At 39.5% G+C, this 25,832-nt stretch overlaps 2 protein-coding genes across 4 annotated transcripts; one reads left to right on the top strand and one right to left on the bottom strand.

Annotated features, from left to right (window-relative positions):
* gan (gigaxonin) lies at positions 1–23,253 on the top strand. Of its 3 annotated transcripts, none has more exons than XM_042495649.1 (14): positions 1–83; positions 1,615–1,677; positions 7,561–7,759; positions 8,206–8,320; positions 9,492–9,842; positions 9,939–10,007; positions 11,187–11,338; positions 11,582–11,703; positions 11,878–11,990; positions 12,925–13,074; positions 15,367–15,503; positions 17,274–17,408; positions 18,883–18,992; positions 19,092–21,183. In XM_042495649.1, the coding sequence occupies exons 3-14, from the start codon at positions 7,575–7,577 to the stop codon at positions 19,262–19,264; spliced, it is 1,812 nt and encodes a 603-aa protein (XP_042351583.1). In that variant the 5' UTR covers positions 1–83; positions 1,615–1,677; positions 7,561–7,574; the 3' UTR covers positions 19,265–21,183. The 3 variants fall into 3 exon arrangements, 2 of the variants coding, with proteins under 2 accessions (XP_042351583.1, XP_042351582.1); XR_006106303.1 differs by lacking the exons at positions 1–83; positions 1,615–1,677 and adding exons at positions 5,919–6,027; positions 22,818–23,253 and having other exon boundaries at positions 19,092–19,328; XM_042495648.1 differs by lacking the exons at positions 1–83; positions 1,615–1,677 and adding an exon at positions 5,919–6,027.
* On the bottom strand, positions 1,894–4,944 carry acd (ACD shelterin complex subunit and telomerase recruitment factor). The gene is made up of 2 exons (XM_042495650.1): positions 4,870–4,944; positions 1,894–3,941 (listed from the first exon to the last, which is right to left on the bottom strand). Exon 2 carries the CDS (start codon positions 3,844–3,846, stop codon positions 2,098–2,100), a length of 1,749 nt encoding a protein of 582 aa, XP_042351584.1. The 5' UTR covers positions 3,847–3,941; positions 4,870–4,944; the 3' UTR covers positions 1,894–2,097.
* Positions 23,254–25,832: the final 2,579 nt, after the last annotated feature.

Here is a 25,832-nt window from a genome sequence, read left to right as displayed (position 1 = left end):
AGCAGCAGATGAGGCACACCTGCCTCCGCTCAGCTCATCAGTCTGCCCACATGAGGCTGGTCTTCCCTCCGCTGCTCTGCCAGGTACTTCTGTGTAGTTTGGTCGTGCTCGCCTCTTTTCAGTGATTTTTTTGAGTAGCTTATTTTCTGTCTCGTGGCTTTTATTCTGCCAGTTTTGCAGTATTTTGCTTTTATTTTTATTTTGATTCGATCTGGTTGATTTCTTTTGTATTTATCAGTGTTTCTCTGTGTGCTCAGCCTTCACCAGAGAGTTTTCTGAGTCAGACCCTTTTTTTTTTTTCATCAATAAACTGTTTGTCTGCACAGCCACCAGGGTCAGTCTCTGGTTTGGGGTCCATCAAAACAAAAACACAAAATTTAGTTAAAGCAATGGATTAAGTCTGAATTTCTGCCCACAATTTACTCTCATTATTGCAGCCATCAGAAAATACTATATTTCTTGAACTTTTGAAATGAAAATATTTTTTTTATTCATATGCTTTGGAGTTATTAATGTTGATGTAGTAGATGCAATTTCAAGAATTCTTTTTAGATCATTTATCCTTTTAGGGTACAAAAAACAACCTTATCAGATGAATTATTAGTCATAATAAGATATTTTCATGGAGGAGATCTTATACTGTTGCATCGCAGAGTATGAGATTTGAGTGACTATGAGTATTAGTTCAAGGCTGATTTGGTCTTTATTATATTAATGTTTACATGTTATGGTCGGGCCTTTTAATATTAAATTTTGCAACAAACCTCTTAATCCCAATTTACAATCCAAGTTCACACACGTGGTGTTTGCTGACATCTTCTGGACAAACTCAGAAACTGCTTTTCTCTCGACAGCAATGTTGCTCAGTCCAAATATTTTTCCTTTATTGGAATTTAAATGTTTTCAGGTGTTTTTCTGTGTGTATTTGAAATTATTACAGGTGATGTAAACTGATGATGGATTTTAATATAAAGTATTCTGATATAAAAATACATTTTGATGTGCATTATATATAAAAATAGGTGTTATTTCATCTTTTCAAACACTTGACCTGATGAAGATAAAAGCAAACGTCTTAAATAAACGTGTGTGTGTGCAGGCGTCATCTTTTCTTTCACAGCCTTACACCTACGTCATGCGTATCAACTAAATCTAAATCTCACATTTCCGTCCGTATGCTCAGTGCTTCCCAAACAGCCGGAAACTGAAGTTTAAGTAAACTCATCTTTACTCGTTTCAAAGCCAGACTGCATTAACAAAAGCGAACCACCAGTCTGCTTCTGCCTCGACCAGAGTTTGTTTGTGTGGCTTCAGAGTTTAAAGGTTTGGTTTGGGTTCATTAAAGTCTCACATGAGTGAGTAGTTCTTCAGTTCTGTGAGGTAAAAATACTGTTTTTGTCTGGAGTCTGACGTTTGAAGGGAGCTGAGATAGTTTCACTTCCCCCTCAGAAGCAGCCGTCTGTTTGGGAAACACGGAGCACAGAGAAGGACGAATGAGACTTGGATTTACTGCACAAACTGTGCGTTTGGAAACAGATGATTTGATTTAGTTTTGTTGTTGTTAAATGTTTTCGGCTATGACTTCAATTCATCGGTTTTTTTCTCTGTTTTTAGATTATTCGCTCACCGTGGAGGAATGCCAGAAAAATGTTTTCTTCAAGAATTAATCGTAACAGGGTGAGTTACTGATATGCAAAAGGTCATCTGGGGGCTGAAATGTTCCTTTAAGATTATATTAAGTATTCTGTGTGGGTGCAAATCACTGTGTACAGATTAGTGTCGTGTTTCTGCGTCATGCTGTGTGTGCTTTCAGTGTTTTTTCACACTTTCTGCAACACAAATTGCCCTCTGGGATAAATTTGAAAAATGAATTGAATAGTTGATGAAGGAAGTATTATTTTTATTATTTTTTTGCTGGACAAGCTTAAAATGCTTAACAGTGAACATGTAAAAAAGAATATTTTACAACCCGTAGACTTCTTACTTGGTGATGTAGCTTATAAAATATGATAAGAGCTGCCCTGAAACACTCAGTCAAACCTGTGTGAGAAGCTGAAACAATCACAGATCAGACGTCTGTCTTCCCACATTTTGAACCTAAAGTGACGTGACCTCGGTCCTGTCCGTGCAATCAGAGGTCGCGGACGGGTCGTGTGAATTCTCCGTCTGCTTTGGAAGAAGATATTTCACCGCCCAGCGCAGAAACGACTCTGCAACCTTAAATCGACTGAAATCTTGCAGATTCTGTCCAGACACTTGGTAGGAGTAAGAGAACGGCCTGCCATCGCTGTGGACAGTGGGACTCTTCCTCGGGACAGTCCCCACGCTCTCGCCCCGCGTGTGACTGCTGCCGTCTTCGGCCCCGGATCCCGTCTGAGAGTCAAAGAGCCACGACGGAGGACTCCCGCCGATCTCCTCCTCCACTAAGGTGGCGAGGGCCTCCTGTGTGGGCTCACTTCTCTTTCTTTTTGCTTTTCTATGTTTTCCATCAGCAGTCTCGTCTTCCTGCTTTTCTTGACCTAAAACTGGGAGATTTTGTTGAGGTGTGTCGGTCTGGTGTTCGGCTGTGGCGAGCAACACGTGGGACGGTGTTTTCAGGAACTCTGGTGGACTCACAGAAGTTTCGGGGAGGCTGGTTGAGTGTGGAAGAAGGTTCTGATACGGCGGGAGCTCGCTCTGCTCTCCTCTGCTGTTTTCGGACGTCTGCCGGGATTCCTCCCAGCTGCTGACAGGAAGTTGCGTGCTGGTTAAGATGGCAGCATGATCTGATTTGAATTCGGTAGCGGCGGGATCGTTCTCTGACTGGGGCGGCGTTGCTTCTGGAGATGCGTCAGACAACGATATGGTGTCACATGGTGGAAAAATGTCCCACGGGTTGGATAAAGGCCTGATGTCGCTGTCAATCATTAAGGCCTCATGTAGCAAGCTGTCCACAGGAGACGGTGGATTCTCGATGGCGTCTCTCTCTAAAAGTCCTGGCTTTGATATCCGCCACTCTGCATCATCAGCAGAAGGCGGTGTGGTCTCTGGAGATTTGCAGACTTGAAGTAAATCTGTCTTTCTGTCCTCAGAGGCAGCAGAAAATCCAGCATTCAGCAGCTCGGTGTCTTCATCTGGGATGATGAGACACTTCATGGGGACACTGAAACATTTCGCTCCCTTATACCTGACCCTGTCAGCGTCCCAGCTTGTGGCGGTGAGTGTATCTGCGTGGGACAGCGATGACGCGCCAGTGGAGGTGGAGGGCTGCGGGCTCACGGGACGGCTGCTCAGCCTCTCCCGAACGTCCTCCAGCACGGCCTGAAGACAGTCGTGCTGCCACTCCCCGAGCAGCTCGGACAGATCGAACCCACACTGGCTCCTCTGAGAGTCCTCCTGACCCAGCAGGGCCCTCCACGTCTTACACACCTTCATCCTGATGGCGGGCAGGGTCATGCAGCAGGGCGTGTTGTGTTTCACGGGTCCGGCTGCGGTGGAAGCGAGCTCTCCTACTGATAAAAAGAATCTGCATTTAGTTTGTTCGATGGACATGTGGAAGAGCAGCCGGTAGTCCTGGATGCACACGGTGGTGTTGAGGAGGCTGGTGAAACACTCGCGGTCCTCCTGCTCCTGGAGATGCTCCCAGGCGGATGCGGTGAGGATGGCGGGGATCTGGAGGACCCCGTCGGACAGGAAGAGGAGCCCGGTGGGGCCCTCGGAGCCCTGAGCCTGGGACTGAGACATCTGTCCCACCCCGATGACGTGAGCCTTCAGCCGGCCGCTGCTGCTGCTCTGCTCCTCGCCGCCATAGCTCAGGATCAGACTCTCGACCCACGGAGACACGGTGCTCCGCGCAGGGCGGGACATGCTGGTAGTTTCAGACTGGGAGTCTCCAGTTAGACTCCTTCAGGAAAACATTCACAGCACTCTCTGGTTTCTCCATCACAGCACCAGCATGGGAGCTAGAGACAAAAGACCAGCCGATGAGCCCTCATTTCATTTATTTTATTCATAAAGACAAAACACATTTACCCTTTAACACCTGGACCAACATCAGTTTTCTTATGCTGCATTCAGACGCCTTTTACTGACATTTAAACCTCTAAATCTGGAGCAAAATAGTTTGATTTCTTTAAAAAAACATGAGAAACAAAAAATAATGAGCAACTTGTAAAGACATATCCCACAAACTGCAAAAACTTTGAAAAAGGATGAAACTGATCTTTAAATTAGCTTGTTCAAACTACACTTGTAACTCTCTTCATTATATAAATTATTAATAATTTATGCATATTTTTTTGAACTTATTTTTAGTTTTGCAGGTAAATTTCTACTATTTTTTACTACTTTTTTCCCATGCTTTGGAAAGAAATCAAGCCAATTTCCTGAAGTTTCAAAGAATTAATTAACATTTCTGTTTTAGTCATCTGGCTAATTTCAAGCTGTAGTCCTTTGGCAAGATTTGAAACCTAGAAAATTATTAACCTCGCAGAATAAAGACAGCAGGACACCGTTAGACTGCAAAAGCAATAACAAACAGCAATTCTCAAAGACAGAAGATAAGCGATGCAAAGCAACAAGAAACAGCAGAAAATCTGCACAAAATAAAACAGCATTTTAGCACAAACAGACGCGCAAACAACACGAAGTAACGACACACTGCAACAAGAAACAGCAACATTAGAAAATACTGATGTGCTGGTTTAACAGGGCACTCTGAAGTTACAGATTCAAGCGCGAAAAAGTTGCTCAGGCTGACATTATTGTCGTCTGCACAACCGGCACTTTGACGGCGGTGACGCTCAAATCCCGCTATAATAATAATATTAACATTATTAATAATAATAATAATGAGCAAGTCGATCATAAACACGCAGTTAGTGTTATTACCTTTAAAAAATCCTGCACGAAGCGCAACACTGTTTATGTTTGTCCAAAGTTATGGCGGCCACATCCGGTTCAAATTACCGGGAGATACCAGTGGTTAGACGGAAGTCTCCCTTCAAATTAAAAGCACAAATTAGGGGGATACTCAATTTGTTTTGCTTTGGGCAAAATGACAAGAAGCCACACATTTTCTATGATTAATGCACGTTTCTAAGATTTAGGACGATTCTATCATTTTAGGACATTTGTAGGATTTTAGGATAATTTGTAGCTTTTAGGATGTTTCTAGGATTTGGGGGGCGTTTTGAGGGCGTTTTTAGTATTTAAGGCATTTTTTTTGGATTTATCATGTCTCTACATTCCTCAGATTTTTGGACGTTTCTAGGAATTCAGGACATTTCTAGGATATTGGGACGTTTGTAGGATTTTAGGATATTTCTCAGATTTACTAACTCATCATCGCATTCTAATTTTGTTAATTTAGCTCATTTATAATGCAAATACCATAAAACTAGTTTGCTTAAAGGGTTTTATTCACACCGGAAATTCTGTTTGGTTGTAAATGTCGGTAACTTTGTGCTCTTGGTCCCGCGTTCCGCTTCGTTTCTTCTTCTCACTTCGTATAATCTTATCGAAATTTAGACCATTAATTCGCACTATAAAATACATTTTCTTGTGTATTGAGACGTTTTATACTAATTGATTTAAATATTATCACTAATATCTGTTACATAAGTGATTTATCTACATTTTTTTCGGCACAAAGGTTGCCATTCAAGTATTGGAACGGTGTTTATATACACGCTTTCCGCCTAGCTGCGGTGCATTCAATGTCCATATGAACTTTAGCGTACTCTGATCAGACGTGTTGGATGATGGATTTTATGCTTTAAATATTTAAAGAAATATTGGTTTAATTTTGCAAATATATGTTTTTTGTGTCAATATCTTTATTTAGTGTTTATTTTTATGTGAATAGGCAGCGCAGATGAATGGGGGTGTCATATTTACCACATTTCCATTGACAGTGAACGCAGCACAGTACATGTCTTCACGTACAGTTACAACATTTGTCGCCTGGAGTGATTCATGTTGTCCTAAATGCAGACAGGAACAGCCCGTGCTCTTAAAAACAACAAAAACGCATCTCCAAATCACAAGGTAGGACATTTAATAAAGCGTTAACGTAACCTGTCTAAAGGAAAAAACATGACAATAAGTTTGAACCATTGTAAACATACAATAAAGGTCTCGAGCCGACGTTAACGTGTTTTTAGCTTTCCCCACATTTGTTGTTTGGCTAACCAAGTTAGACTCACGTTTGCTAAATTAACTCTTATCAAAATGTAAAGATTTGGGTCGTGACGTGCCGTCTTGTTTGGCAGGAGAGCTGTCGACGTCGCCAGGTGTCGGTTGTTTTGCTACTTTAGCCTAGCATTCACGCACCATTTTCACCAGCAGCTTCGCCAAACTTCAGTAACCTGTCAGCGTTAAGGTGTCTTAGTGGTTTTTCCAGAATATTCGGCACACAGGTGACTCACTTAACAGGTGTTATTATGTCAGTGACATACTAAGAGTAGGGATACTGCAGCTTGCTTTGTTTGGGGGCCACTTTTGCAAAATGACAGGAGGCCAGGGGCCAGTCAAAGCAGCCCCACTCTCTGATATTTAGGGATGTTTTCTAGAATTTAAGGGCATTTTTAGGATTGTAGGACGTTTATAGGACTTAAGGACATTTATAGGATTTTAGGGCGTTTCCAGGATATCATTGTGTTTGTATAATTTCAGGACATTTCTTGGATTTTAGGATGCTTCAAGAATTTTAGGACATTTCCAGGATGTCAGGACATTGCAAGGATTTTAGGACATTTCTGGGATTTTAGGACGTGTTTAGGATTTTTTGCATTTCTCAGATTTAAGGATGTTTCAAAGATTTCAAGACTATCTTGGACTTTAGGACATTTCTCAGATTTTAGGACTTTGCTAGGATAATTGGATGTTTCTGTGATTTTAGGACATTTCTCTATGATTTTAGGACATTTCTCTATGATTTTAGGACATTTCTCTATGATTTTACGACATTTCTCTAGGATCTTAAAACATTTATTGGATTTTAGGATGTTTCTAGGATTTTAGGGCGTTTAGGGGATTTTAGGGCATTTCAAGGATTTAAGACATTTCTGGTATTTAAGATATTTATAAGATTTTAGGACATTTATTTATTGGATTTTAGGATGATTCTACGATTTTAGGTCATTTAAAGGATTTTAGGACATTTCGAAGATTTTAGGACATTTATAGGATTTTAGGACATTTCTAAGAATTTAGAAAGTTTCTAGGATTTTAGGACATTTGGGACTTATCCAGGACCAGTGAGTCATTTTCTTGATAAACAAGCTCTGATTTAATGCTGTTTTATGCACTTCATGTACACAAAAAATGCCAAAACAAATCCCAGCGTAAATCACTTTGTTTTTATTCTGAATAATAAAATAGTCGGGGGGCCATCCAGCACCCTGTGGGGGTCCTAAGTCGAGTATCACTGCACTAGCATTTTGATTCTGCAAACACAGCTTGTCATATACCCCTTGACTTGTGTAAATGATTGTTAAAGCTCATTCTTAGTGAAACAAGTGTTGTTAATTGTCTTCTTTGAAAGCCAAATTGAAGACTTTCCCATGTTCATTTTTGCAGAGTCAAGCCCAGACATGCCCGACTCTGTATCCAGTGAACCCGGTTCCAAGGTTTCGGATCCACAGCACTCCCAGAAGCTCCTCAGGGTCCTTCGCACCTTCTGGCAGGAGCAAAGTTTCCACGATGCGCTGCTGGTGGTTGATGGAGAGGAGCTTCCTGTCCAGAAAAACATCCTGGCTGCTGCCAGCCCGTATATCAGGTTAGAACATCTGGAAGTGAAATCTGGTACACAGAGTCGCTCACACCAGCTCTGATATGATCACGTGTTATTTTTGGCCGGTGTTCACAAGGTTAGAGCGCACATGGGCGTGTCCACTGGCACAAAGGCAATGATACAGCTGTGATTAAGGTTTTTTTATTGTCATGTTTGACAGTTCTATTATTTTTTATATGATGTTGAAGGTCTCAGTTTTTATTAAAAAATATTAAACTTATTATATTCCAAATTTTAAATACTGACAGAAAGATTTTATTTTTTATTATAAATGCATATCGGTGCCAAACATCGGTTATCGTTCTCATTAACTGCTAAAAAAACAATTTTGGGACTGTGTGGATGTAACACGTAAATGACAACAGAGTGAACAAATTGAATTTCCCCTCAGTGATTAATAAAGTGCGTCTTCTTCCTCTTAATGGTGTTAGGACCAAGCTGAACTACAACCCTCCAAAGGAAGACGGGTCCACATACAGAATCGACCTGCAGGGGGTCTCCATGCCCATCATGAAACAGATCCTGGACTACATCTTCAGCGGTGAAGTGAGTGTCGAGGCTTTAAAGGGGAACACCGTCTAAATTAAGAATTCCAGTGTGTTATTTCCAGGAAAGTTCAATCAATATTTGTGAACACGAGCAGCTCTCAATAACCAAAGTATAACCACGCCTCCAGGAAGAGCAGCAGGCTCTAACGCACATTTTAAATAGTGGCCAAAAGTGTGATAACGCCGTCTGGGTCCACCATAAGAAGCCCACAGAGCCAGAAAGACATTTCCCCATTGACTGACATCAGTGGATTACATGAAACGACTCATTTTACTACCTAGATTGAAGCCATACAGCTCAATAACATTTGAAAAGTCTAAACGAGCTGTAAGATTACACTTTTTAGTTATTAATTTAAGATAGCGAAGCACTCAACTGGATGTCATCCGCTTGGCCGGGGGAAGTTACCCACTTGGGCACAATCGGACCCGCTCAGCCTCCGTAAGTCTCTAGTGCACATGCCTCATGGTCCCGTAGATCTCGGTATTCTTAACCCGGAAAAAGCTTTTTTTTCTTCATGCCCCAATGAGCATCTGCCTGCATGACTGTATCCAGACCTCCTGTAATACATCCACGGGCAAAACATGTCAATCACAATCATTTACGTTCTCTGTCACATGGCCACTGATCTCATCCTCTCAAACGGTAAGGAGCCCTTGAATCTCATTGTTTTCCCAGTTTGTGGACATTTGCTATTCTTCTTCTTTGCTGCTAATTGGTAAAGTTGCTTTTTAAATCTCCTGCAGTGGCTCACCAACCTAAATCAAAACGTCACACGCGTGCCGCCCCTGGTCATGTCTTTCCGGCTCTACATTTTACATAGACCTTGTTCTGTTGCTGCTGCTATATTCATTCCCAGCTTTTCACGATTGTGTGTGAAGAAACAAATAAAAAACACAGAACAATTCACACAGAGGAGAAAAGTGCAGTAGCAGTTGCAGTGTTAACTGTATGGTATAATGGTGCAAAGTGCCTCATTTATATGTAAGGTGCAAAATTCAATACGTTTTTTAGACTGTCTTAGACCAACATGAATGGACTTTGAAAATGGGTGGGGTTCCCCTTTTAAAAAAAGTGATGTGTTAGGGGTTTTAGGCGTGGTGCACATGAGTAATTATTTCCTGATACTTTGCTGTGGATATTAATTTGGCCTGTCCTTAACACACAGATCACTTTGAGTGAAGAGACCATCCAGGACATGGTGCAGGCGTCAGACCTGCTCCTCATGACCGACCTCAAGTCCCTGTGCTGCCAGTTCTTAGAGAGCTGCATCACTGCAGAGAACTGCCTCGGCATCCGGCTCTTCTCCCTGCACTACTGCCTCTACCACGTCCACCACGCCGCCACCGAGTTCCTGCAGACACATTTTGGCGACGTTGCGCGCACCGAGGAGTTCAGAGAGCTTCCCCCGGACCGGCTCTGTGAGGTGCTGGCCATGGAGAAGCTGAATGTGGGCAATGAGAAGCATATCCTGGAGGCCGTGGTGCGATGGTTGGCGCATGACGCAGAGGACCGTAAGGTCGGTGAAAAATATCATTTTACATTTTGGCTCTAAATGCTGCAAATTTGCGTTTGTTCCATAAACCAAAACTGGGTCTTGCATCTGTATTTGCAGGTCCACATGAAAGAAGTGATGTCTGCTGTGTGGGTGCAGGGCCTGGACTTGAGCTACCTGAGAGAGCAGGTAGAGAAAATGCGAAGTGTTCTCCTGATTTCAATGTGTGCTTTTGTCCAGTTAAGTTGTGGCACACTGGGCCTCGTGCAGCAACATTCTCTTAATTTTTTTCTTAATTTTCTGATAAGAGAAATTTTAAGAGAAGTCAACTCTAGGTGCACCGGATATTCTTAACCATCCAAATTTGCTGTTACCTGGGTGTGCTCAATGATTAATCCCTTTTGATCATAAGTCACCTGTTGGCACAGGTAACGCCCCCTAAACTCTAAAAAAGGTCAGGTTTTGTGCCGTGTGCAAAGACTCATGAACAGGACTGGAGACATGACACCAAAAAGGTTGTAAGAAGAAGATCTTCTGCAGAGGTGAAATTGACGCACTGTTAAATAAACTTAAAAGTAAATGTGATTTCAGGGAAATTAATTGAAGTATTAAAAGTAAAATAACAAATGCAAAAAGGTTTGAATGAATTTCATAAATCAAAATGATAAAATAATTAAAAGGAAAAGCAGCAAGTCCACATACATACAACATACACGAGAAGCTGGAAAAACGTCTGTCTCAATAATAAAAATAGTCAATTAATTTTCTAATTTATCGTCTGCTTACTTTAGCTGCACTTTATATTTTCATATAGTTTGTTTCTAAAGTAATTATCTAATAATAGAAGTGTAGTGGAGTAGAAGTGCAAAGTGGCATTAGATTAAAATACTTAAGTAATCTAAAAGTTCCTCAGATTTGTACTTCAGTACAGTACTTGAGTTAATATACTTAGTTACATTCCAGCTTTGGTCAGCAGAGGCTCGCACAGTGACTGATATCACAAAAACTGGAATCAAAGGACCAAGTATAATATATTTCTTTAGTCCTGAAATTTAATAATCCAGTCACTGTAATTACTCTAAAACATCATCTCCATTTGATTAAATTTTCTCAAATGTACAAGTTATTTTTACTTGCACTGGGCAACAATTTGTGGCTGGGAAACAAAATGTTTTTCTCTGATCTTGGTGTTCTCAACCAGTAATAAAATTTTCTTTTATTTTAACAGGTACAAACCCCAGACACAAACAACAATAAAAGGAAATTTGTTTGTAAATTGTTTCTTGCATGAGGCTAGTGTAAATTATGTCTTTTAGGCAAAATTCTTGTAGGCTTACTCTTGTTTTGTGCTGCGTGGTGTCACATTAGGCCATGGGAGAGCCTCTGATGAGGGAGGTGATCAGAGAGTACTGTCAGCAGGTGCTCACGGCCGGTCAGCTGCACGGAGAAGCTCTGCTCGCCGCCTTCAAACCCAGAGGTTACTCAGAGTGCATCGTCATTGCTGGTGGAGAAGATCGCAAGTGAGTCACTGTCCACCCTCTTTATTTTACTAATTATCATCATCTTAAATCTTCAGTGAAGAGCTTTAGTGTCCCATTATGACCTACAAAGAAGCGTTTCCACTTCAATCCACAAATGTTTTGGGGAAAAGAGTAAATAATGGTGTTTAGAGTGAAATTTTATTATAACCAGAGAGGATGAGCTCAGCCGGATCACATGGTCGACTCACATCCTGTCTCATCTGCCGGTTTTGTCCCGTGCAGAACCAAGAAGCTGACTGCTGCGACGCGCTGCATGTGTCCGCTCTACGACACCAACAGACAGTCCTGGATCGATCTGCAGCCAATGAGCGTCGCCCGCCTCGGCCATGGGGTGGTCGCTGCCGGTCAGTGATGGCTAGGCCAAGAAAATACCTCCACCACACCTGAAGTGATGCAGAAAACACATATTTAACTCATGACACGAATGCATAAAATAATCATCTTCTGCTTTTTAGTATGACAGTGAAATCGGCACGTCGAGTATATATGAAGGTAATAACATGTTTCCTGTCTGTCAGAGGGTTTTCTGTTCATCATGGGCGGAGTAGATGAACACAACACAGTTCTCGACAGCGGAGAGAAATATGACCCAGACTCCAACACCTGGAGCCCCATACCCCCGATGCTGCAGGTACGCTCAGCCCTTTCTGCAAACACGTCTCCTCAGGTTTCAGCACTTATGATAATCCACCTGTAATTATAGGCTGAGAATGATCTGTGCAACAGATTTTTTTCTCTTCAATTTCCCTTTTTCTTTTAATTTTTTTTTTTGTATTTCACAATTCACTTGCTTTTTATAGACACTGCTAAGGTTTAAAGTTTTAAAGTCATCAATATTGCTATTTGAATTTGCTGCTGTTTATTATTTTTATGAAGGTAAATGATCAGTCGACCATATAATGTGCAAATCTGCAGCCATGTTTGTAAGCTCTCTGGCTTTTTCTTATTTTATTTCATCCGCTAGGTGTCAGCAGAGCTGCAATACAGGTTCAGTTTTAACTTCTCTTGTGCTGCCTTCAGATCTATTTATACCTTTGAAGACTGAGCAGATTGGTTTAATTTCCCTCAAAAACATGCAAAAAAAGGCAATGAGCTACTTGGCAAGTGATTCCCTGCAAATAGCTAGAAATTAGTACATTTAGAAAATTATCTTTTAAAAAAGCTAGGGAAAAATTTCCAGAGAGCTATATATTTATTATTTATTATTAATCTTACAGGTTTTAAGCAGATTTTAAGGTAATGTTTTTTTTACTTATTTTATTTTATTTTATTTACTTTCCTATTTATCTTTTATCTTTATCATTTGTATGTTTGTTTGATTGTTGTTTATTTTGGGGATTTTATGTTTTTTGTTTTGTTTTCGTTTGTTTATTTCTGCTAATTTTCAGTTAATTTTCTTGTTTTTTAAAAAAATTTTGGTCATTTCTTGTGAGCACAGTTTCTCATTGCTTACATCTCCTGTTTTTAAAAGAAGCCAATATGCCCAGGTTTCAAAAGATTAAGTGCGATTTGATTTTTTTAAAACGTGTGTAATTGAAAATGTGGTTTGACATTTATGTCTCCAGGCTCGTCAGAGCTTTGGTGTGGTGGAGCTGGACGGTCTGATCTACGTTCTCGGAGGAGAGAACAAAGAAACGGAGCTGATCACTGTTGAAGTGTTTGACCCTCACTTCAATACCTGGAAAATGCAGACCAGTATGACCATGATCCGCAAGGTAGTAATATGTATTTAGATATCAAGTTTACAGGAAATTAGAACATGTACCACAGTCTGTGACTGGGACACAATAATCCATAACACACACTGATGAGCTTTATATCCACACTTTATTCTTAAATGAAATGTTGTGAAAGACATTTCATAATATCAGTAGGATTGGGCAATATCAGAAGTAGTGTGAGTAAAATGTATTTAATATATTTAGTGCCTAAATTTGTTTGCTGAAATAGGAAAATCATATTAAAATGTGGTATAGTCACATTCCCTCTCAGCTGAAATTTATAGAGGACTTTTCATACAAACATGCTTCACATGGTAAAAGAATACAGATGCAATTTAATGGATAACACAAACAACTATACATAAAGTTTTTCAAAACCGGAAAATTACAATAATAAGGCAATAAAATATTAAATAAGCAATAAAAAAGCAAAACAAAACAAACAAAATCAATAATAATAATAAGTAAAAGTCTGTATCAGAAAATAAAACTAAAAAAATATGGAATAAAAATAAGCAGCAGGGATAAAGTAAAGTAAAAAACAATGATCAAAACTTAAAATTAAGACTGTAATGTTACTCCAAATAAAAAAAAAATAAACTGAGAAAGCTTTCCATTCTAATATCCAGAGGCAGTGAGTTTCATAGTTTATGGGCATAAAAACATCTGTTGTGCCTATCATGAAAGTTAATATTAGAAGTGAATCTGAATAACACTTCACTGTTTATGTTACTAATTATTTCCCATTATTTTAACAAACTTTTGATGAAATAATATCAATTAAATGACCTGCTTCACTGACGTTGGTAGCTGAGTTGGGGCCTATCCTCTTTGTTATTATAATCAGATGCTGGTAGACAAATCTCAGAGCTCTGTAACATTTATTTTCTGAACGAAAGTAGCTTAAAATGAACAGTCGTTCTTGTATTACTGCTAACGGGCCTCTGCTCCGACATCCAGCAATCTTCTGAGCACATGACACACCTCATGCAGGAGGCCGCGCCGCTCCTCGACGGTATTTACACGCAGCCTCATTGTGGCATGCATCGTGTCATGTTGACTGAAGATAAAGAGCGTCTGACCGACTGACATCTGTTCTGTGGGCCAGCTGTTTGTCATCTGTAACCACCCCAGCTGCTTTTCTCTAAATACTGACTTATTTTTAACTCACTACTCTATTGTCGGTTCTTACAGGTCCTTGAAATCCTTCAAAGGTTGTGAAAATCGAGGCCCTAAAAGTTTTTGAAAATAGACATTAATAGACTTGGGTCATTTAAAGGGTTTTACTTTATATATTTTGTGCAAGAGTAGAGCTTGAAGTTCTTGTGACATTGTCATCCATCATCGTGACACCGTACAAGTGGAAACACATTCAAGCCTTTTCTCATTATAAATATACCAAGTGTGGTAGAAAAAAATAACCTTGATTAATGTCTCAAACTATGCTACGCTGGGGTTTATTTTGATGCAATCAACACAAATAGATGCGTAATAATTCACCAGAATGCAGGAAATGTCATTTTTATGCTCAAAGTTTCCTGGGGGAAGACCCACCGTTTCACATATGTTCCTCTCAAAGCTGAAACAAAACCTGCTGCGTCCTTGAGTGTTTAAACAAGGAGAAACTATCTTGGGCTGCAATTTAGGATTTGTTTTTTATTATGAACAAATTGTTGATCATTTTTTGCAATTACATGAATGATTGTTTAGTGTAAGAAAAGTAAAAAAAGAAAAGAAATTGGCCATTAGAATTTAAATAATAAAATATTGAGTCCACAGTGGTATCCTTAAACAGCTTTTTGACCAACAGTTCCAAAACACAAAGATATTTGGTTTGTAGTGACATAAAAGAGAGAACAGGGACACTTAGGACACAGAAATGGAAGTGTTGGGCATAAATGACAGATCCAAATTTGTTTATGATCGGGGAGTTTGGTGGTTTAAGAGGGTTAGTGTAAATCAGTAGATCCTGATGACTGAGGACCTTTGTTGCATTACATCCCTCTTCTCTCCCCTTATTACCTCACATCTAAACCCAAATTAAAGGGGACTGGAAGAGCAGAAAAATATTAGATTACCAACGTAAAAACAGACTTTTTGTGCCTCCTTATTTGGTCGTTGCCTATTTTTTTGGTCTCTCGTATCAGTTATCTTTGTCAGCGTACCACACACGAAAACAGAATGAGCTCAGGGACGAGACAATCATCAGACAAGTGATTCATTTTCCACTGTGAACCTCTCCCCGCATGCTGCCACTTGTACAGCCGTGTCTGTCTTCTCCTTCAGGTTGGCTGCTACGCCTCCATGAATAAGAAGATCTACGCCATGGGTGGGGGCTCCTACGGGAAGCTATTTGACTCCGTTGAATGCTATGACCCTAAGACCCTGCAGTGGACGGGCCTCTGTCCTCTGAAAGAGAGGAGGTAAATACGAACTCTGATCGCATCAGACAGGACAAAAGAAAGAGGATCAGTAGTCTAATCAGCTGACATACAAGTCAGTTTCAAGTCAATATTCTTTTTCTTCTTCTCATGTGATTGTCTTGTTGTCTTTTCTGTCCAGTGGAGATATTTTGTCACATGTTAAACACATTTGCTGTGTTATTTCAACATTTATCTTCAGCCCGTGATACTAACTTTTTTCTTGTTTGCGTTGCACAACAGGAAATGAAAGACGGCTTTATGGTCGATGGTCGCTCCCCCAGAGAGTCAATTTTAGTTTCTGTTTAATTTCCCACAAATGACACCACTGTTACACTGAAATCGTGGCTCTCATATCACAATGTTGCTCTGGATGATGAAGTAACTAAAACTGAGGATGTTGAGTCACACAGTCTAAATACATTAGTCACAGCAGAACCTGTGATCTTATCATGTGAAGGAACAGACTTTTGGTTTGTATATATCTTGATTCGTACTACCTTTTATATACAAAGGAGGTAGAAATCAAGCTTATGTATGCACTGAACTCTTAAAAGAGCTGTTTTACATCATGCCTTGTGGACTTGTTACTTTGCTTCTATCAGTTAGAATTGTCGCCAAAATCAGATTTTGTTTTTTCTTTTTTTTCTGGTTTCGGAAGAACTCGTTTAGTTTTTTCTGTTTGCTTATGTTTGCCTCTTTCATATTTGTTGTATTTCCTGAATTAGCCACTGCCCGGTGAAACCTTTGTTTATAAGTAAACTGTGGCCTCTCGTCATGGCTGGTTTATAGCTTTTGTTTCAAGATTCTTTGACATATTGGCTTTTTTTGGTTCAAGCTATTATTTTAATAGCCCCCCCGTTCTGATGTTAACCTGATGGACTCAACTTTTATATTGAAACAAGGGACGACAACAATATATACAATGTGACAAAATAAATGTGTCACCAGTCAAAGATTTTGCTGTGCAGAATAAAATGAAAAGGTAGGAAAAGGTAAATTGATGGTGGATCGCTATGTTGAGGCAGCTAAAAGTGTTTGCGCGATTTGAAGTAAAACCCAGCGTAAAGTCAGAATGTTGCAGTGTTTTCCTGCTATTTAAAAGGCATATCACCTCTATCAGCAGGCTCACAACATGCATACAATAATTATCTTTCATTTAACCAGGTTAAAGACTCATTGAGATTTAAAATCTATTTGCCAGGAGTAACCTGGCCAGGAGGGCAGCATGCATGTGCGGGTGAAATAATACATCATTAATGAGGAAAATATTAATTACATCCTGTAAAATGTGAACATAGCAGAGAGCAGAGCAGAGCTGCAAAGGTGCTGTCCAACTCTCCATTAAGAGAGACGCTGTGCTCATTTACACATGAGAAGCAGGGCAACCTCGCTGATTATTTCAGAAGCTCAAATTTTACTTTGAAACTGTAGTTTTTAGTTTTGCTGCTTAAATGACTCAATATTTGCTGCAGTGATATTACTGCTTTGAATGCATTACTCTCAGCAGAAAATAGCTTGCTTCAACAATTTGCTAAATTTTCCATGTAAATAGCAGTGTGCAGGCACAGCTGGCTTTTAAAGGGAAAAGGGTGCCTTAATTTGCACCCAGATTATGCGCCATTTAACCAGCGAAAAGGGGAGTTGGACAGTTGATTTGTCAGGAATTAGCCAATAAGAGATTAACCAGAGAGGAAGTCTGATTATTTTATCTGTTAAAATTTTCTCAGTTGATTTTCCAGAAAACTTAATCCCCGATATTTTCCCGCTCAGGTTTGGGTCGGTGGCGTGTGGGGTCGGCCAGGAGCTCTACGTGTTTGGCGGAGTTAGAAGCAAGGAGAACGACAATCCTGAGCAAAGACAGATGACGACCTGCAAGTCTGAGTTCTACCATGATGAGATGAGGAGGTCAGCGTGGACGTGCTGCTTCTAAATGATTCTTTAAACTACTTTAAAATATTCATTTTTAGTTTTTCTTAGATTATTTGAACTACTACTATTACTGCCCGCTCGGCTCTTATTCTGCCGTTGTCTCCGCCAGTGTCTCAGCCGGTGTCTCTGGATGTCCGTTCTGCTCTCATTGTCCGCCGGTGTCTCCGCTGGTGTCTCTGGATGTCCGTTCCGCTCTCAATCTCCGCCGCTGTCTCCGCCAGTGTCTCCAAATCTCCGCTCTGCCCTCATTCTCCGCCAGTGTCTCAGAGTGTCTGCTCACCCGGTGTCTCCGAATGTCCGCTCACTCTCATTTTCCGCTGGTGTCCGCTCGCTCTCATTTTCCGCTGGTGTCCATTCCTCTCTCATTCCCCACCTGTGTCTCCGCCGGTGTCTCTGGATGTCCGTTCTGCTTTCATTCTCCGCCAGTGTGTCCGCTGCTGTCTCCCCCAGTGTCTCCAAATCTCCGCTCCGCTCTCATTCTCCGGCAGTGTCTCAGAGTGTCTGCTCACCCGGTGTCTCCGAATGTCCGCTCGCTCTCATTCTCCGGCAGTGTCTCTGAGTGTCTGCTCACCCGGTGTCTCCGAATGTCCGCTCGCTCTCATTCTCCGCCGGTGTCTCTGAATGTCTGCTCGCTCTCATTCTCCGCCGGTGTCTCTGAATGTCTGCTCGCTCTCATTCTCCGCCGGTGTCTTTGCTGGTGTCCCCAAATATCCGCTCCACTCTCATTCTCCGCTGGTGTCTCCTCTGATTTGATAAAAACGATCGCGATAAGACTTTTTCCACATCGCCCAGCCCTAATTGCTGTTAAAATTAATGTGCAAAGAAAGTGTCAGCATGGGAGGCACTCTCACTTTATAAAACCTCAGGAAGATATTTTAATTTATTCATTTTTAATTAAAAGTTTCACTTGACTTTATGAAAAAAAATGTTTCTTGGAACTTAATATATATGATGTTGAACGTTTCAGTTTTGATTAACATTTGCCAAAGGCATTCAAACAAAGTTTTATGTAGGAGTTTGTTATATTCCATTCAATATTGACCAGAAGATTTTAATTTTAATTTTAAGTGCATGTTGGTTCCAAACATTGGTTATCGGTCTCATTAACAAGTATTGATCAGTAACGGCCCTGACCAAAAAAAAAAAAAAAAAAAACATTGGTCAACCCCTTATTTAGGACATTTTTAGGATTTTAGGACAATTCTCATATTTTTGGACATTTCTCTGATTCCAGGACGTATCTAGGATTTTAGAAAATGGTTTAGGCCACCTGGCACCCCATCAGGGGCCAGATTTGGCCTGCGGGCCATAAAGGCACCACAAAGTGTTTGCTTGTTTTGTAGGTTTTTCTTTTCTTTTTTTTTTTAAATTTCTGTTCTCAATTTCATACTGAGAAATATTTTTTTCATAACTGTTTTTGATACCAATATCTGTTGTATGATGGGTTCAGGTGGATGCTCCTTGACGACCAGACGCTGTGTATCCAGACCAGCTCTTCCTTCATTTACGGAGCTGTTCCCATCGGAGCCAGCATCTATGTCGTGGGCGACCTTGATACAGGTCAGTAAGAGTAAAACATGTTAAAAAAACAACAGATTTCTGATGAGGTTACAGTTAACGTCAGTATTAGAATGTGTAAAGTGTTTCCTGCGTGTACAGGAACAAGCTTTGACTACATTCGGGAGTTTCGCCGCAGCACCGGGACGTGGCATCGCACCAAGCCCATGCTACCCACCGACCTTTCCAAAACAGCCTGCGCCGCACTGCGTATCGCCAACTGTCGACTGTTTCGCCTTCAGCTGAGTCAAGGCATGTTCCGAATCCGAATCTGACTTCAGGACAGCAGCCTTGTGTCGACTTCACTCCACTTTTGCACACTGGTACTCTCTACCTGCTGTAAGTCTGGGTTTAGGGATTTTATGAACACTAAATTATTATAGTCGCTAGATGTTGAGGATTGGAACTCTTTGTTGAGGAGTTTATGCTCGACTGAGACTTGACGGGACAAATGCTCATCTTTTTTTATTACATTTTTTAATATTTTTTTTAACATGGGGTTTGATCAGTTTTGGCTTTTTACGTTACTGGACATTCCTGGTTTGTAATGTTTACTGATGATCTGTTGCTTTGTGAGGGATCTAAACTGTAAGTAACATGTTACATGAGGAATCATGATTAACATTTTAAATGCACTGCTGTGTTGCAATCTGTATTTTAGGAGGGATTATCTTTCTGGCCAATCACAGACAAGGTGATCATTTGTAAAGATTTTTGGAACAGCTGCAGTGGAGGCTGAGTGTTACACATTTTTTGGTTTTATAAGTCTTCAGCGGGAAGTGAGATTTTGGTGTCGGTCAGAGAGCTGCGGGACCTTCTGTGTTATAGCAATGATCTTATGGGTTCAGCTTATGTCACACTGTGCAAGCTGGCTCTAATAAAATCATCACAGCACCAAATTTGAGGCTTATTAGACTTTCAAACTGTAGTGTGCAATATAAAAATAGAAAAAAAAAGCAAGCAGTGAAACGTCATCAAATCATAATATCCGTCTGTACCACTTTGTAGTTGTAAGGAAGCAAAACAAAGAATGTTTTGTGGCCATAGCGCAGGCCCTGTCTTTGTCTTTATTTGTAGTGTTATTTTAAAGCGGACTAAATTGCATCGGTAAGCGTGTTCAGCGTTACTTCACACGCTGATTGGAGGGTTTTTAGATGTAGGTCAGTTACTTGTGAGAAGGTAGTGGTACCCTGGGAACAGACGACCTAAAGCACACCGAGCATCGCCAGCAAAACCATTGCTTCCTTTCGCTGCAGCACATCTGTAAAGCGCTCCTCTCTTGCTCCTGCACGATGTATTTATCTGGCAGTTTTTGGGCGCGTATAAAAGTCCAAATATTTCCAACTTTTCGCACTGTTCATTAGGGTCGCACATAGCCCTGCCTCACAGATGCTCACGGCTGTTTTTCAGATGCACTTCCAACGTGTTTCTGGAGCAGTCGCACCTGGCAAGATCCATCTTATTGGTACCAACTGTAGCCGTTTTTACAGAGTTTGCACTATAGAGCTGCTACAAAGTCTCCTCTTTATGTCTCCTTTGCATTTTTCACACAGGACCAAACAATAGCGGCATCATCCTGCTCCAGTGTGTGATTATAGTCAGCAGCTTCTGCCTCTAGTGTGACGTATAACGTACATGTCTGCAGTGCTTTATAAATGATAACAATGGAGTAACATGTCAGTAACAGCCATTTATAATCCCTGTTACACAGCAGCTTTAAATGTAGTCCTTCAAAGTAAATTTGTACATTTGTCTTTTTATTTGAAGAACAGTGAATCACCCAACACATGTACATACAAATACACAACTGTAACTGTACCAGTATTAGTCTTAGTATTACATCAATAATTGTGTAAAATAAGAAACCAAAGTATATCAGTATGTGACCCATAACTCCACATATTGGCATGTTGTCAACACGTCTAAATACTTCAACATAATCAAATTCCTGAATTTCAGTTATGGCTTTTGGTTTTGATGAGACATCCTCAGATATTTAGTGGCTTCATCTGGTCACCTTTATTAAAAATTTCTGAGGAGCATACACAAAACCCTCTATTGGCTTTAAGAAATATGTCTGTTGTCCAACAAAAGCAAAGGGGAATGTAACAGGAGGTTTTAATAGAGCCGTAAAGTCCGCAAAGGAGGGAGGACGTTGAGTTGAATTGATTGGTCAATAAATGTTTGACTTTAACATGGAAAGCTTTTTCATTTCTTAGCACCACTCAGCATTAATTTTTAGTGTTTTAACCATTCCACAAAATTAACGAAAAAGTTTGGCAGTTTTTGAAGAAAACAAATTTTTCCTTTTTTTAAAGAAAAAAGCTGCCTTTTTCTTAATTTTTTGTGGCTTTTTTAAAAGACAAATTTTGACGATTTATTTATCTTTAAAACATTTAAGCGATCTTTAAAAAAAGGCAATTTTTTAAAGAAAAAAATGTGTGCTTATTTTTGTTTGATTTTTTTTTTGCCAATATTAAAGAAGAAAAAAATCTAATATTTATGATATTTATTTTTTTTTTTTGGTAAACAAAAAAAAAAATAAAAACCTGTGATTTTTAAAGTGATTTTTAAAGAAACTAAACTAAAAATTTTCTTTAAAAATCACTCAAATTTATCAGAGCTAGAAACTGTAAAAACTTAAATTATTGTTGAATTTTCACATCTCTGTCGATCTTTAAACTCACCATGTGTTATTATACATGTTTTTTAAACAAAATTCCTTGATGTCTAAAAAGCTTCAGGGTATTTTTAGTTTCCAAATTTTTTCCATGACTTTTTTATTTTAGATTAGGAACCCTGTAGTTTTAATGACACTGTCTGCAGCATCTCTCTCACTGAAAACCCTCCTGGACACATGCCTTTCCATATTTTCACTGTGGAAGTGAATTCCACACACTTACTGAATGTTTGCATGCTGGAGCTCAAGCGCTTGACTTGATATTCAGTTTTAATTGTTGACCAAGCTGTCTGGGCCCAGCCTGTTCAGAAATAGACTTTGCTGCGAGCGACACTCCTCAGTTGCTGGATGCGTTGCTGCCTTCGCGACCTCTGACCTGGCTTTCCAGTCAGTACAGTTTTGGCATCCCTTGACCCCATTTGTTCTGTGTGAGTTACAGCTGCTGCTGTCTGTCCTCGGCTCAGCGGCAGCACACACAAACGTAGTAACACTCAGTGGAGCTCACAGAGTGTTTATACAAACACACCTCTCATGATATTAGAGAGGCAGTACACCTCTCTCTCACACACACACACACACACACACACACACACACACACACACACACACACACACACACACACACACACACACACACACACACACACACCTCCAGGGTTTAAACTGAGCTCTCAGAAATAAAGGCCAACACAAAGTAGTCGATGTAAGAATCTGTGTTCTTATTTGGATGGAAAAATCATAATAAACATGAGATAATATTATACAGTTAAAGTACTTTTTATTCATGTATTCTTGTGTGAAAAACAGTTGCATTAGTATCAGTTGGAACGAGTAAACACACAAATTGGTATCCAAATGACAACAAACCCCAGCACAAGATTTCAAAACTCAGGATTTTCAACAGTCAAATTAAAGAGAGAGAAAACGCATCCTGTTGCACCAGCTGAACTGAATTTAAGTCAACATTAAGTGATGCGTTGTAACTACTTCATTTGACTCTAAACTCTCCGCTTTGTTTTGGTGCAACATTTCTTCTCGATCTACAACTTAAACAGTCAACCGTGATCGTAATGTGCCTTTTTGACAAATACCTCTTATTTGCATTGCAGTGCTATTGTGGCGTTGACTTTTGTTTTTTTTGGTTGCAGTGTACCGTGTTTTTCCTCCTGTGTTCCTGCGCTGTCTTTCCCTCGTTTACCATCGACACAGCCGTCCTGCATCAGCCTTGTCAGTCCTCTGCTCTTCAGCTCGCTGCCTGTCCCTCGTAATCACCTTATTCGCCTTACCTGAGCTTCTCTGCCTTTTTTTTCCCCCATCTGCACTTCATCTGCTCATAAGTCTAAATTGTATTTAAGTCCTGCTTGGATGTAGAGTAAACATTTATCTGTTTGAGCTCCAGTTTTCTGCCGTCTTCTGCGTTTGTGTCCACCTGCTCCAAATTACATCAACCTGCCACTCATAAAACTAACTAACTATATATGAAGTCTTTGAGACCTGAACAAATCAACTTGATTTATTTAAAAGCAGGAAATGAAGGCAATGAGCAACGAAAGAGGAACTGACCCAGAAATTAGAAAAAAAAAATTAAACGTGCAAGAAAATTACTTAACCACAAAAAAGGAAAAAAAAAAAAAAAAAAAAAAAACCAAGAAAGAGGAAATAATCTAAAAATGTATTTAGTAATAATAATACAATGATTATTTTAAAATAATTTTAAATATATAATTCTGCTAATTATAAATATATATTTCAGGACTTTTTAAAAAATCTTTCTGTTTCTTGCATTTCTCGCCAAGTTGCTAATTGCCTTATTTCCCACTTTTTCAAAAGAAAACAAACAAATTCTCAGTGTTCAAAGGTTTAAATATTTACGAAGGCTTCTGAACGTAACACATGTAAAGTGATGTCGGCCCAGGTTTCAGAGGGTTAAACCTGAGCTTCAAACTTGCGCACAGGTGGTGCAGGAGCCTGCAGATCTTATGATACACGGAAAAACGTAAGGCAACAACTAATAAATGGTTTACTGGCATCAGCATTGTTGTAAAGACAGCAGGAAAGTTGCTTTCATTAAAAATGTTCGGCTAAAAATCTTTTTTGTTAATATCGTGAAATACAGGAAAAGGTCCATATTGCAACTGTGTCAAACCCCAGATCAAAGCTTCGTGTCAGTTAAAGTCCTCAGACAGCACGCTCACACTGATGTGACACAGCAGCTGAGGTAGAAGATTTCCTGGAGCTCATCAAAACTTTCACAACACCACAGAGCCGGCAGACCAGTCTGATGTGGCCCGACCCGTCAACATTGTGCTTCCTTATTTTTGCACAGGCAAAAACATTCCATAGTGACAAATCATTTACAGTAAATACTACATCAAATCTCAGAGCTGCTCTGTATCCTAAACTCTTGTTCTCACATGTTAACACAGGTTATGGCTGCATTGTGATACACTGGAGGACACAAAAAATGAAATGGAATGAAAACACTAAACTGAAAAATAGTAACCAGAGTTGTGTAAGATTGGGAGTGAGACTCTTGTTTCAGTTTGTACTTTTGTCACTGATACATGAGGAAGTTTTGTAAGAGGCTTGGCCGTGAGTGTCACTCATTTACGTCAACAGGATTAAACACCGATGTGGTCACCGATATGTCATATCCCATTTGTTTCCTATTTTTGTTTGGATGCAGCCGAGTGATGATAATTATTCTGAGAGCTAGACTTGGTCAATAAATAACAGTATTTCCTGTTAAAGCTTTTTTATTACTGCCCATCCTAAACTGTATGATGTACAAAGGAATACTGATGATAACCTTGTTAAAGTTCTATATTTACTTAAAATACAAAAAAAAAAGATTTATTTGGTAGTATTTTTTTCAATAGCACATCTAAAAGTAAATTCATTTCAAAAATGTATTCATGACTCAGCTCATAGGGAGGTCTAACGGCAATAAAACTGAATGATATTAACAAAATAAAATTTAAAAAAGGGACATAGAACAAAAATAAATAAAATAAAATATAGAAAAATATTTTTTTTAAAAACATGTAAAGTGTTAAGCAGTTGCAAATTAGTTATCAATGTGCAACTCCATTTTTGTTTAGTTGATTTTCCTAGCAGTGAGGCTAAAAACTCAAAAGTTTGAAGTTGTTTCGATAGTGCCTCAGCTGATACAGGATCCTTAAAATCGGGGGGTTGTCAGTTTTGGATCATAGATGTGCTTTCTTTGCACTTTTTATGAAAATGTAAAATTGATACAATATGTATTCAAACACAGAAATGCACAAAACTTAAAAACTACAACAGAATAATGCCAAAACCACAATGAGCACACACTTAATACTTTAATATTCCTTTTAAATAATTTGAAAAAAGTGGTTGAAACAACTTTTATGAGTATATATTACATTATTTAAAATTTTAAAGTGTCAATTAATCACCATAATAATGAGCACACATTTTAAGTTGATTACTCATAAAAATGACATTGGTCCTACAAATTTTTTCCACATTAATTAAAACGAATTTGAAAAGTGTTATATAAAAAATATATATAATATATATAAAAATATATAAAATTGTGTTATTGCAACTAACTTTCTCACATTAAGTTTTGATATGACATGATATTTTCACCATTCCTCAAAACAAGTTTATTCATGTCTGTTTGGGGGTTTTTTTTCTGCCAGAAATACAAAGTTGGGCAAAACCAAAATGCACCAGCACTATAAATTGTACATGTGTTGGTCAAGAGAAGTCTAGACGGGGATTAACAAACAGAACTACGTAGCATGACCAGGATGGAAGTAATTTGGTTAAAGTAAGCAGCTCTCGTGACCACTTCTGGATTCCAGCTAACCTGAGTCCTGTGACTGATTTGGGGAGGGGTGGCTGACATGGCACCTTGGGATTTGATGCAGATTTATCCCGAGAAACTGTGTTTGGCTGAAAATAAAACTAATCAGTGATTCTCTGTGTGTCAATACAGAAAAGACACCGTTGCTTAAAGTCTATATGCATCATAGTTTCAGATGATTTGCTCATTGTGGTCTAAAATCTGCTCCACTGGCTTTTTTTTTATGAACAGCAAGACTATGTAAATCTTGAGCAAGGACAACAAAATCTTTTTTATTGTTCTTAAAAAAGATAAATTCAAAATCCATTGG

Source organism: Plectropomus leopardus, chromosome 11, assembly GCF_008729295.1.
Source record: "Plectropomus leopardus isolate mb chromosome 11, YSFRI_Pleo_2.0, whole genome shotgun sequence".
In the NCBI taxonomy this organism is placed as follows: domain Eukaryota; kingdom Metazoa; phylum Chordata; class Actinopteri; order Perciformes; family Serranidae; genus Plectropomus; species Plectropomus leopardus.
The sequence above is the reverse complement of the archived record's forward strand: the minus strand, read 5'-3'. Positions and strand labels throughout refer to the sequence as shown.